Source organism: Anser anser, assembly GCF_964211835.1.
Source record: "Anser anser genome assembly, chromosome: 16".
NCBI lineage: Eukaryota > Metazoa > Chordata > Aves > Anseriformes > Anatidae > Anser > Anser anser.
In genome coordinates, this window is record NC_139737.1 from 10,920,908 (window position 1) to 10,933,289 (window position 12,382).

Below are 12,382 nucleotides of genomic sequence, written 5' to 3' on the forward strand. Positions count from 1 at the left end.
TCTGGATTAGTCCTGCATTTGTCTCTTCCTGCACTGAAAGAGTTCCCAGACACCCAGAGGAAGAGCCACTACGAGCCAGCTGCTTCGCTCAATGCCCCTTGTGCAAGGGAAAGGCAGTCCTGCAGGCAGAACTGAAGCTCAGACAGGGAAAGAAGGCTTGCCTGTCGGAAACAGGAAAAAAAGCGTGTATGTGTATGACAGAGAAGACAGCAAAAGCAAATTAGACTTCTTTCTTTTATTATACAGGATCATATGTACAAGGTCACCTTTCTCCCAGACATCAGCATCACAGTCAGTTCATAGCAAAATCCGCAGCTCATCTCTCAAAGCCTAGAAAACAGCTCTACGACGGCTCAGTACAACACAATGGATAAATTGTACAGGAACCAGAAAAAGGTAGGGGAAAGCACGGTTATCCCTTAATTCCTTCATGACTTATTCGAAACTAAGAAATGCAAATAAAACATTGTGCTTCAAGAGCCATGCTTGCTCCAGGATGGCCCTCTGGGCAGGGAAGCGTTGCCCCCACGACCTGTTTTCCCCTCCACCCTTCAAAGAGAGATGCTGTACAGGAAGTCTGGCTTTGAGTGCTGGAGCAGAAAGCAGGAGTCCCCTTTCAGAGCACCCTGTACAATCAGGGGGCCACGTGGTTTGTGGGAGAGTTTGGCCGAGGAGAAGGTGCGGGCACCGTTCTGGACTCAAAGCACCGATGTGTGTGTGTGTGTGTGTGTGTGTGTTTTGGGAGGGGTGTTTTGGGCAGACACAGGGGAGATGGGCAGGACACAACTGCTCTGAATAAAGTGCTGTGTGAGTCTCAGTCCCATATACCTCTGAACTCAGAAAAATTGCATAAGCCCGCGGAAGAGGAAGGAACAAGACGAGAAAGGCCGAGAGACCTCTTGGGTGTTGTGGTGTGAAAAGGCTGCCGCAGCCTTGTGCTCGCAGGACGTGGCATGGGTCAGAAGCAGGCTGAATTTGGGCAGCAGAGGGGGGTGCCTGCACACCCACAGGCGCTGTGCTCGGGGCAGTCACCGGGATCACTGCGCCCAGGCGTGCTGCAGCCCTGCCAGACTGGTGACAGACCTCGCTGCCAGGAGCAGGAGCTAGCACGCTGCCTCCTGGCCCCCTGGCAGGCGTGGAGACCCAGGGGAGCTGGGGCAGGGGGTGCGAACACCCAGGGGAAGGGGCTAGCTCCTCTGGCTGGGGAAGCAGGTGGGTCAGAGCCCTTCCAGGGAGTGGCGAGTCCAAAAGGGTCTTATCCGCCTGTTTGACACATGCTTGCATCTTCTCGTTCCTCAGGGACTTGCTCAGCCTTCCCATGGTGGTTTCCCAGTGGCGAACAAGGAGGCCAAACTGCTGAAGACGATGCAGGCTTTGTTCCTCCTGCCTGGGATCGCTTGCTGTCCCACAGGCTCCTCTCACCTTCCCCTCTTGGAGCAGCACAGCACATGCACAGGCACCGGCTCCTCTCTGCCTGGAAGTGACCGGGTACCCGCGGTGGCGCGTGGGACAAGAGCCACAACAGGAGGTGGCCACTCCAGGAGCAGAGCTCACCCCACACCCTCTTCCTCAACATGACCTCGAGCGTGAGAACACACATTGTCCAAACTGAGACAGTACTTTCCCCCAGTTAGCAAATGCTCTGTCTCTCACCTAGCATGAGAAAAAGTCCTTATGGGGTTGGGCTTAGTTCTCCCTCTGCTCCTAGAAAAAGCCCTGTAGCATCTCTGACTCGTGGGGTGACACAACCGCTCTCCCATTACCCAGTCAGTGGTGGGTATGGATTGCACAGGGTTTGGCTGCTGCCCAGGCTGGCTGCAGAGCTCTGAATCCATTGCAGAGGGTCGTGGGGATTCACTGGTATGATGAGTTTTAGTCGTCTTTGCTTTACAGATGGATGGAAGATGTCGGGCCATGTTTCTCCTTTCGAATGCCAGGTAGAGATGACAGCAGCACTTCAATTTAGCTTGTCTTGCTCAGTGTGCCAGGACAGGGTTTAGTCTCGTGCTTTCCTCACACCATTGCTCACTGCTGTTCTGAATGGGCTGCAAGGAGAGACAAGAGGCAGTGATGAAAAAAAAGGTACATCATTTTCCTTGAACCTCAGAGAGGTAGTGTGTGACGTAGGAAAAGGAGCGAGGGGCTGATCAGCGACCCGGCTGAGCAGCCAGGCTCAGTGCTAGAAAGCACACAGGATCAGTGCGAAAGAGCATCTTCTGAAGCAGCAAAAGATCCCAACATCTTGCATGGGATGAAAACTTTTGCTGAGGATCAGTCTCTAAAAAGCAGTGTGTGAGCCGTACCTGGTTACTGTAGTCTGGCATCCTCCACATCTGTGTAATGGCTGTTCTCCTGCAGGGAGACAGAAACAGGAAATCACCACGTGCCCCCCCTGCCCTGCCCGAGACACCGTGCTGTGTCACAAGCAGGGACCAGCCCGGTCCATCATGGGCAGGACAGCTTGCACGCTGCGGCAGGGTCAGACTGCTCCGTGGCGGAGGAGCTGCAGAACACGCCAACGTGGGGACTGTGGGGAGCGATTGGAAAAGACAATTCCAGGCAAAACCAGAAATATCCTTATGCTAGCAAGCCTCTGCTGAACAGACCTGGGATGTGTGATTTCGCCTTTGATTTTGACATCTGTCTGAACCTCAAAGGGACCGGGATAAAGTCAGGCCCACCTTCCCTTGGTGGTGTAAAGTCAGGTGTCTGATCTGTGCTGCTACAGAGCCAGCACCTCCACTGGGCAGGCTGCATGTCCCCAGGGAAGGTCTTAAGCCTGGGGCGTGGGTGCTAAATGGTAAGCACTCATCATTGCTAGGTGAACGCTTAGACTGGATCCCTGGTTTTCACATGGCCAGGTTAAATGAGAAGCCCCATACTTAGCAAGTAGCCACAGCATCTGTATGAAGTGGGCCTTATTATGTGTGTTTTCACAGCTCTTCCTTGTTTTAGCCCTGTGAGAAGTTTACCTGGGACCTGGGAAGGACCCACACTGAGAGCACAGTTCCTGTGGTTACTGGAACTGCCCAGGATGCTCAGGGGGAGTTGGTCTGCAGTGGCAAATCATGCACAGTGCAGTGATTCTGCTGGTGAACAGAGAAACCGGTTCCAGTTTGCAGTACAGCTCATCATCCAGAATAATACTCATAATATTCACCACTCCCAAGGTCACAGTGACAGCACACCATGCTGAACAGCTCCCCATACAAGAATGGGTTTGAAAATAAGGCACATGAAAGTTGCCCTCCTGGAGCCATTCTGCAATACACGTTAAAATAAGGTGTTCAGCAGTAATATTTAATTTCCTACACAGGCTCCATTTTATGATGAACAGATGGAAATGGAGCCAGATGTTTGCAGGTAATACCAGATGATCCAGAAGGAAAGGCGAGGGAGACCAGTCCCAACCCAGTTAGCAGCAGGGCTCTGGGGAAGGGAAATAGGTGTGTGCTACTGGGGAGCTCAGCAGGGTCTTTGCAGAGATCCTGCACGGGCAAAAGCCTGAGGACTGCAAGGCATGCAGAAGGGAAGCTGGAAACTGCTCACAGGAGCTGGGGATGGAGACTCTCAAGATGGGCAAGTGTGGAGGCTTGTGACTTCTGGCAGCAGAACAAAGGCTCTTCTGCCTGCAGAGCTGCAATTACAAAGCAGGTATAGTGCCCTGGGAACAGGCTCGTCAGGAAAACCAGGTGAGGTGGTGTTTGCTCTGGGCAAAGGAAGGGCTCAGGTGCATGGGGACGTGCATTGGAACGGGGATGAGTCAGCTGAGAGCACGCGGTTGAAGGGCAGGGGGCAGAACAACGTGGGCGACATCATGGCAGGCATCTACTACAGACCACCCGACAGGAAACCTGCTCTGGATGTCTGGGGGAAGCCTCCTGGTTGGAGGCCTTTGTACTCCTGTGGGACCTCATCCAACCTGGTATCTTCTGGAAAGTCAACGGGGCTGGGGGCAAGCAAGCCGGGAGACTTCTGGAAACATCAAGAAAGGTTTCTTGACACAGCTGATTGACAAGCTGACTAGGGTCAGTGAGCTGTGCTTCTTGACCTTCTTACCAATGAACAAGGAAGAGCTGGACAGTGATGTGATGGTGGAAAGAGTATCCTGAGAGAAGTGACCGAGAGAAATAGCAGAATCAAATCCTTGGACTTAAGAGAACAGATCTGGGGATGTTCAGAGATCTGCTTGGCAGAATCCCACAGGAGACTGCTCTGGAAGCCCACAGAGCCCAGGGCAGCGGGGCCACCTTCCAGCACACCTGCCTTGGAGCACAGGAACAGCCCATTCTGCTGTGCAGAGAGTGGGGCAGCCATGGCAGGAGGATGAGCAGCAAACTCCAAAATGAGCTTTTTCCTACACAAAAAGCAGAACCCAGAAGGTGAAAGCAGGGCTGGGCCACCAAGGAGGAAGATAAAGCCAAAATTCCCGTGTGCAGTGGTGGTGTTAGGAAAGCCAAAGGTAGGCAGAAGTTGGAACTAGTGAGGGATACAAAGTGCAACAGGAAGAGCTTCCGTAGGTACACCAGCAGGAAAAGAAAGGATAACAAAAACGTAAGCCCACTGCTCAGTGGGGCAGGGGACACAGGCACCTGCTGACCAAGCAGATGGAAAAGGCCAAGGTACTCAAGGCTTATTTTTCCCCCCAGTTTTCCCTGGTCAGGTCTGTCTCCTGGCCTCCCAGACCCCCTGAGCTGAGTGCTAGAGTCTGTGGGAATGCAATAGGAATGATGCTGTGGAGCAGGACACATAGGGGACGGCTGGCAAGAAAGCAGCTTTGCAAAAAAAGAAAAGACTTCAGATGCTGGCAAACAAGTTGGGCAGCAGTCAGCAGAATGTCCCCGGGGCAAAGAGACCCTACCAAAGAGACCCTACCACATCCTGGGGTGCATCAGCTGGCAGGATGAGGGAAGAGACCTCCACAGGGCCCTTCCAACCTAAATTATTTTACAAGTCTGTAAACTTTGGGCACAGCAGCAGCTTCAGAGCTCCTTTGCTGCCCAGCCTCTCTGGAAAGGGCACAAACTTGTTTTGGGAGAGGCCCCCTTCCTCCTCCTTGCTCGGGGCTGGAGTGTACATTTTGGACATCATTTCCCCAGCCAACGCTGGAGCCTTCACCAAGGCCAAGCAGAGATTTGTGCACAAAACCAGGCAGCCAACTTTAGCCTGGATGTAGGGCTGAAAAGAAGCATCTGTTCAGCTCTCATTGCCTTCAATGGATATCATGTGCCTGACTTCAAAGCTGCTCAGTGCTCTAAGGTCAGGAGCAAGATTTAAAGGACAGCTTCTGTGGTTTGCCTTGCAGTGTTTAAGAAAACACCCCTGCAGATGAGCTCCATAGATTAACCTGCCCCATGCTGAGCACATCTGAACCTGATGATGGCAGTAAAATATTTCCAAACTCAATGTCACTTTAAAACCAGAGAATTACAGAAAATCAGAAGTGGTAGGGACCTGAAATAGTGATTTTCATCTATCCCTAATGAGGATCAGCTCTTCTTGGAGAAGGAGATGGAGAGGGACTACTTACAAGGACATATAGTGATAGGACAAGGTGGGAGGGCATGGGGAACTGAATGGTCGTTAAGACCCCTTCCAGACCAAGCCATTCTGTGATGCTTAAATCACACCCAGTGGATGTCTGTCCATTCTGTGTTCTCATCCCACCAATGGCAAGGTCCATGATTTCTGTTGACAGTCTGCGAGCTGCTTTATCATCATTAGCATCAGTAAGCTTTCCCCTAGTTTCTACCATCTGTTTCCCTTGACGTAATTTAAACCTGGCCTTCCTTATCCTAACTGACACAGAGATGGAAGCCAGCTTTTGCCTTTCTTCTTTACAGTGGTCTGTTATTTCTCCCCTTAACCAACTCTTTTCAGATTTAGCAGTGGTCACGGACTTCAGCTGTGAGGTCCCAGAAACTGAAACACTTGAAATATGCCGTTCAGATCCTGCATCCATCATAACTATGGTGGGGTGAAGTGGAAGACTGCAATCAGCTGGCAAGAGTTTTGAGATCTTTGGCCATAGGCAGAGTGCTGCAGGTGTGAAGTGCTGTGTGGTCAGCCCAGCGGTGATGGGGTGAGGATGGAGCGAGGGATGGTGAGCTCCATCCTCACTTCTGCTGCCACCAGTGCTGTGGCATCTGGGAGCAGCCCGTAAAACCTGCTCACTGGGTTCTTCAGTCCCTGTTCAGGGCAGAACAAAAGGCAATGGGGCTGACATGGATAAAATCAGGCTAGCCACGCTCAGAGAAAAGTGCTGCCCTTGCCATGTATGTACAGCTTCATGCACAGCGGCTTGCTGAGACTTGTGCTACTACACTTGTGCAATTTGGTGCCCACCCAGACAAAAGGCCCTTGCAAATGCCCGTTGTTAGGAAAGTGTGGTTAATATAACATGGCCTGCCTTTGGCATATGTTTCAATTCATTCGAGATCCACTTCCTCTGGAGCAAAGCAACTTATTTTAACCATTAATTAAATGTTGTGAAATCAAGGATAAATACAGTCCGAATTTCAGGAGCCAACTGTGTTTCTCCACCATTTGCTAGGTCAAAGCTTTTGCAAGCAGCTTAACAGTTAGGAAGAACAAGCTGTGAACAATCATGGGATTAAATACAACAATTTCCTTTTAGGAAGGAAAAACTATTTTCCTGGGGGTTTAATACGTTACAGTAAAACTGTGGTCCATTACTGAACTCCCCTGGCTGGAGGAACATAGCACCCAACTGCTCTTACCAGTTCATCTTCACACTCATCCCGTGCGAGCCCCTCTTCCTCTCCCTCATCCCCGTTCAGCGGCTCCTCCGTGTTGACCTCTGCCTCTGACGCTGTGTCTTCCTGCGAGACTTCACTTTTGCTGCCATCTGCCTTCTTCCGTACCTCTGTGAGAGCAAGAGCCAAGCGAGCAGGATCAGGGGCTGGGGGAGGCGGTGGCTGCAGCCTGATCAGACTCACCCAGAGGCCCCAGAATCGAGTCGGTATGTAAATAATGGATCTAGGGTTTAGTTCACAGTGCGAAGCTTTGCTGCTTTTGAAGGAGCTGCTAGATAGAAAACCAGGAGTGGGGAGAGCAGGCCAACTGGAGTGTGTGTAGGAGGCAGAAGTGACCCAAACAAGAAAGCAAATTAAAAAAATAAAAACTGTACTACAAAAGAAAAAAAAATCTCACAATTCTAAACCCAATTCCATAATTTGGGGAATTTTGGCATGTGATTTTGGCAGCCCATTTAACTGTCAGCAAAGACGTTTTCCGAATCTTGACCATTTTTTTCGCAGTGATGCTTCAACACTACCTAGTATTTCTGTGATGTTTTCTCCTGAGAGAAACAGATAGGTGTGTTCAGTGAAGTCCATTGCTCCAGCTTTGAATTTCGATGACAAGAGAAGAATGAAGTACCCTTAGAAAGCAGCACCCTCCCTCTCCAAGACACAACTGAGAGCTTGGAGCTGAGAACTTACCATTGAGCAGAATGCTAAACTCCTCAGGGCAGGGACTTTTATCTTCATGTTTGTTAGCAAAGTTCCCTTATCCGGGCTGGGGCTGCAGAAACCTCCTGTACTGTGTCTGAGCCCCCCCCCCCACCTGGATCATGGGGGAGATGCTTCAGTGCTGGTGCCCAGAGGACGTTACAAGTTGTGATGGGTCTGAAGACCAGCTCTGGTGGGGTCTTTGCCTCAGGCCAGCCCTCAGGGACCTGTACACACCCAACTGACCTGTGGACAGTTTCTGTTCCTCAGCAATCTGCTCCAGCCGGCCCAGCAGGGCATCGATGTTGGACTTGATCTGCGTCAGCTCGGTTTTGATTGTTTGCAGCTCGCTGCACTTCACTTGGAAGGAAAGAAGGACAGAGAGGTGTCAGCCGGCATGGGCTTTGCTGAAAGGGGGGCAGAAACTTTGCTGGGACCAGCAATGAGCTCTCCTGCACCACAGCCCCTCGACAGCTCGTCACTCCCGTTACAGCACTGGTGGTGACCGTACGCTTATTGAAGGATGATCCCTTGTACCTTCCCCTGCCCCATTTGCAGCCCACAGGCTTCTGAAAAGCCCTCACTGGGCTTTTGCTGCAGATGTTTTGGGGTTTTTAAGGTTTTTCCCTGGGAGCACCCAGCCCTGCAGGTACCTGGCTGGAGGCTGGGGACAGGGCTGGGTGGCACGGCCCGTCCCCGGGCTGCACGCACATACTCACGCTTCAGCTTGGCCGAGCTGTTGGCAATGGCAGCCGATCGGGAGAAGAGCTTGACGGGGAGTGTCGCCTTGACGCGCCGGACAAGGGGGATAGTGACCCGCGGCCGCTTCACTGGGACCACCCTGGGCACTGGAGACACTCGGCCCCGGTACTCGAAGAGCCTGCGGGGGAGAAGCAGAGGGGGAAGCAGGAGCTGAAGCACCCCCAGCCCAGGCCCTGCAAAGCCCGAATGTCGGATGCCACTGCTACGGCCTGTGCCCACCCCGCCTCGCTCCCCACGGCTGGAGCTGTGGCCTCTCTGCACCGCCTGCCCCACAGAAAGCCCCTCTGGCTGCCGCCTCCCCAGCTCACCTGTCGTAGAAATCGTCTCTGTAATAGTCATAGTCGAAGTCGTAGCCGCTGCAGAAACAGAGTCAGGATGGCACATGTTAATTAATGCTGATAACGCACCACCACATCCACCCCCCCTCCATGGTCCTGACTGGCCCACGGGGCCGGTCTGAGCCTGGAGAAAGACCTGGGGGCTGAACACACTGGAGGTGTGATGTTGGCATGAACCTGGCTATCTGGAGGAGAAACAAGAAGAAGTGCGGATGAATTAAAAGCTACAAACTGGGGCCGGGGACAAATGTCCACCAACTCCCTGAGGGATGTCCGAAGTGATGGCTGAGTCTGGGGAGCTCCTGGGGGCCAGCTCTCCATCTCCAGGCCACCTTGTGGAGAACTTCAAAGAATGGCTGATGGATTGCGCTGGTAATTGTGGAGGCCAGTAATTGTGGAAGCCAGTAATGCACTCTAACTACATTGGTTTAACTTGTTCTCAGGGTATTGCTGATATCCTTCCATTTTGTGTGGTGGGACTGCACCTGTGCCGGGAGGACATAGCTTTACCCGCTCTGCTGGGGTGAGATTTTTCCATACCGTATGTAATTGTTGAGGGAGAAGTCAGGAAGAAGGGGGTATTTATTAATTTAACATTTTTGCTATCAAGGATGTTTAAATCTCCCTCCTCTCAGCAAGACCCTGCCCACCTCCTGTTTTCTTAGGCTTGAGCTGCATTTTAACCCAAGGTCAGACCAATACATTTCTCACCTCTGACACTCCCTGGAGGCCCAGTAATGTGTTTTCTCTCTTGCTGCATCTGATTTTTTTTCACAAGGCAAGACAAAACAGGTGATTGCAGAGGGCAATCACAGCTTTTCAGAGTGCCCTTGTGCTGGCCGATGCCCCAGCATGCTTGCAGCAGAGGCACGCTGGGGAAGAGCGATGCTGCTGAACAGAGCGGGTACCCCCAGCTGGGCACAGCGTCTGGTTCCCTCGTGTGCTGCTGCCCGAATTGCTGCTGCTTTATGAGGAAGTTATGATGACGTTCCCTCTGCTCTGCTCCGAACAAAGAGAATGGCTATCACAGCCCCTGAAAGCAAAAGCTCTGTCCTGTGTCGTGAAACCATTTAGTGGCTTATAAATAAACAACACTAATGGGAAGAAGAAGACAGTGATGGGAAGAGGGAAGGATGAGCACTCAAGATGTAGCCTGGGGGGTAAAGTTGGTGCCCTGCATCTTAGGCAAGAAGTGACAAAAAGGATGGCTGGCTGGCAGAAAGCGTGGCTCATGCTGACCCAGGATGTCTGTCCTGCCTACACTGGCACTGGGCTTCCCACCTAATATTTTGGTTTCAGCAACCCGGCTGGTTTCCAGCATGGGACTTTCCCCATCCCTTGGATGCCCCTGAGTTCCCTGGTCACCTGAAGCCACGTGCAGGGACAGCCTGTGCCTCTGGGGACCCGAAGCACACCTCTGGCTGGCTGAGGACAGCTGGGCTCGCTTGGAGCCAAGGAGACTTGGTGCAAGTTACAGACAACGAGGCAGCATTTGCACCTACTGCCTCTTTTGGCAGCTGGAAGTGGTTTTGTGCTGAACCTTGTCTCCGAGCAGATGCTGACCCACTGACCGTCCATGGCCAGCTCTGCGCCTGGGCTGGGGTGCTGGGTGCGAGTTCCCGCTGCTGAGCACTGAGGGACAGGAAAGGTGTGACTACAGAGCTGTTATCTCCAAAAGCCTTCCAAATTCAATTTCATCACAAAAAAAAAAAAAAAAGAAAAAAAGAAAAAAAAAGGCATTTTGCTGAAAGCCTCAGTATAGATGAATTTCAGTGTATTTTCAGCCTCAGCATCCTCCCCTTCTGACCTGACTTGTGGACATGGTACCTGCTGGCCTCAAAGAGCAGAAACAGCAGTCCCAGCAGCCTTCCACCCAAACGCTGTGTGATCTGCATTTATTCCCTGGTATGCTTTTCTCAGCTGAAAGGGAAAGGCAATTCCTACCACGCCAACTCTTGCTGGAATCTAACCAGCGTGTTCATATGGACAGAGGAAATGTATTTTCATGTGGCATTTCAAGACTGATAACTTGATTTTCATTCGGCCCCAGGATGAAACTTGGAAATATAGAAAATGCTATAGAACAGCAGCTCCCCTCAGAACTTCAATCTATTTTAAACACCAAGTATGTTTGACTCCAATTCTGTTTGAATCCAATAAACACAGAATCAAATCAAAATAGGATGTCATTTGAAAGGAAAACTGAACAAGGGTGCTTCTACAATGTCAGGCTCTCACTCTTCTTTTTCTTTCTTTAGGTGCAACTAAAATGAAATTGATACAATTCTGTAATATTTGTCAAACCTGACGGGCTCTGGTGAAATGCTTCTGGCTAGCTCTAACAATGCCACCAATGTTCTCTGTATCCACAGGCAGCAGAAGACAGAGGTAACCTCTCCGTAAAGCTCACGGACTCTGAGTGGGAAGAAGCAGGACCGCCTCTCGCTGGGAAGCTCACTTGAGACCATGGGGCAGCTTTAGATCATTTCCTGATGAGTGACACAAAGTTTAGGGGGAATTTGGCACAACTCTGAAACACCCTCATTGCTGTCATGCTTCTGGGACTCAGCCCGAGCCGGCTTTTCCTCCAGGCCCCATCAGTTGGGGTGTGGACACTACGGGCTCAGCACATGGCCGGCAACTCCTGGACTTCTGACTTCCCCAAAGCCAGAGGGATTCAGCTCGCTGAGCTCCAGATGCTGGGAATGTAATCACATAAATCCAAGCCAGGCTGAACATACGTGAGATGAGTCCGCCTTAGACTCAGGGCAGCGTGGGATGGCAAAAACTCTGACCCCAGCCTCTTTCAACACCTGCAAAGCATGACACAGCCCTCAAAGAAGAAGGCAGCGGGCTTAAGTCAGGGATTTTTCTGAAGTCTGTGACTGTGGGACGCTGCTATAACATGAGTCAGGTCACAGCTTAACAGACAAAGCCAGTCCTGCAGGAGGCTGTGAAAGGAGGGAGGCAGTGGCTGGGTGCCTTTACCAGCATCCTTGGAAGTCAGGTGCAGAGCAAAAGTCAGGTCTTACAACAGGAATACAGAAGAATACGAGTAAAAAGCGAGTGCCTAGCTTCAGTGGTTTACCTGGAACCTGTGTGCTGATAATTTCACGGCACATAAGATACACCTTCCTGAAATGGATGGATCATTATTCAGTGAACTGGCAGGGCCTCCTTTGTGTACAGGAATAATTCCTGCCATTTTTCAGTCAGCTGGTGACATCGTGCCCTTTACTACTAGAGCAGGGACAATCAGAGAGAGAGGCAGCAGAAGCCTATAAGGCCATGTCAAGTAGCATGATGCTTCCAGCTCGTGATGCATTTCTTCTGCATTGTTTTCCTATAGCAATTAAACAACATTTATAACTGAATCACAAAGGTTCAAAATCCACACATTTCTAATTGAAGGGCAATTGTTTTTAGGTGCTGCATTTACATTACATTTGTAGTGCCGTTTCTGAGCACACACCTGAACAGTAAACGTAAAGCTGAGTGGCTGTGCTTTTAATTACCTGGCTGGCAACCCTGCACTGATAATCACAATTGACATGTTGTGCTCAGCTCAGATCCTCCTATTAACGATTGCACAGTCTTAATTATTGCAGTAGTAGAAACAATATCTGCTGAAACGCTACTTGGAATATCCAGCCATAATTAAATAGTGAGCTTTTAAAATCCTGCACATCTGGTGTGAGATTCTTTTCTTCTGCAACTAGCTGAAGTAGCAGGAAGCTGGGAGAGAAATGCTGGAAGGGAACACAGCAATTCCAAGATGCTGGGTCTGCAGAGGCGCTGGGACAGCATGCA

General features: G+C 51.0%; 1 protein-coding gene across 4 annotated transcripts in view; it reads right to left on the reverse strand.

Moving 5' to 3' along the window:
* Positions 1 to 220: 220 nt before the first annotated feature.
* RALY (RALY heterogeneous nuclear ribonucleoprotein) overlaps positions 221 to 12,382 on the reverse strand; it is a 118,379-nt gene continuing 106,217 nt past the window's right edge. For all 4 annotated transcript variants that reach the window (XM_083801218.1, XM_083801219.1, XM_083801220.1 and 1 more), the window contains 6 exons: positions 8,543 to 8,590; positions 8,192 to 8,352; positions 7,719 to 7,832; positions 6,741 to 6,886; positions 2,304 to 2,352; positions 221 to 2,045 (listed from right to left, as the gene is read on the reverse strand). In XM_083801218.1, the coding sequence (XP_083657344.1) occupies positions 2,308 to 2,352; positions 6,741 to 6,886; positions 7,719 to 7,832; positions 8,192 to 8,352; positions 8,543 to 8,590 (514 nt within the window). In that variant the 3' untranslated portion in view covers positions 221 to 2,045; positions 2,304 to 2,307. The remainder of the gene's footprint in view (positions 2,046 to 2,303; positions 2,353 to 6,740; positions 6,887 to 7,718; positions 7,833 to 8,191; positions 8,353 to 8,542; positions 8,591 to 12,382) is intronic.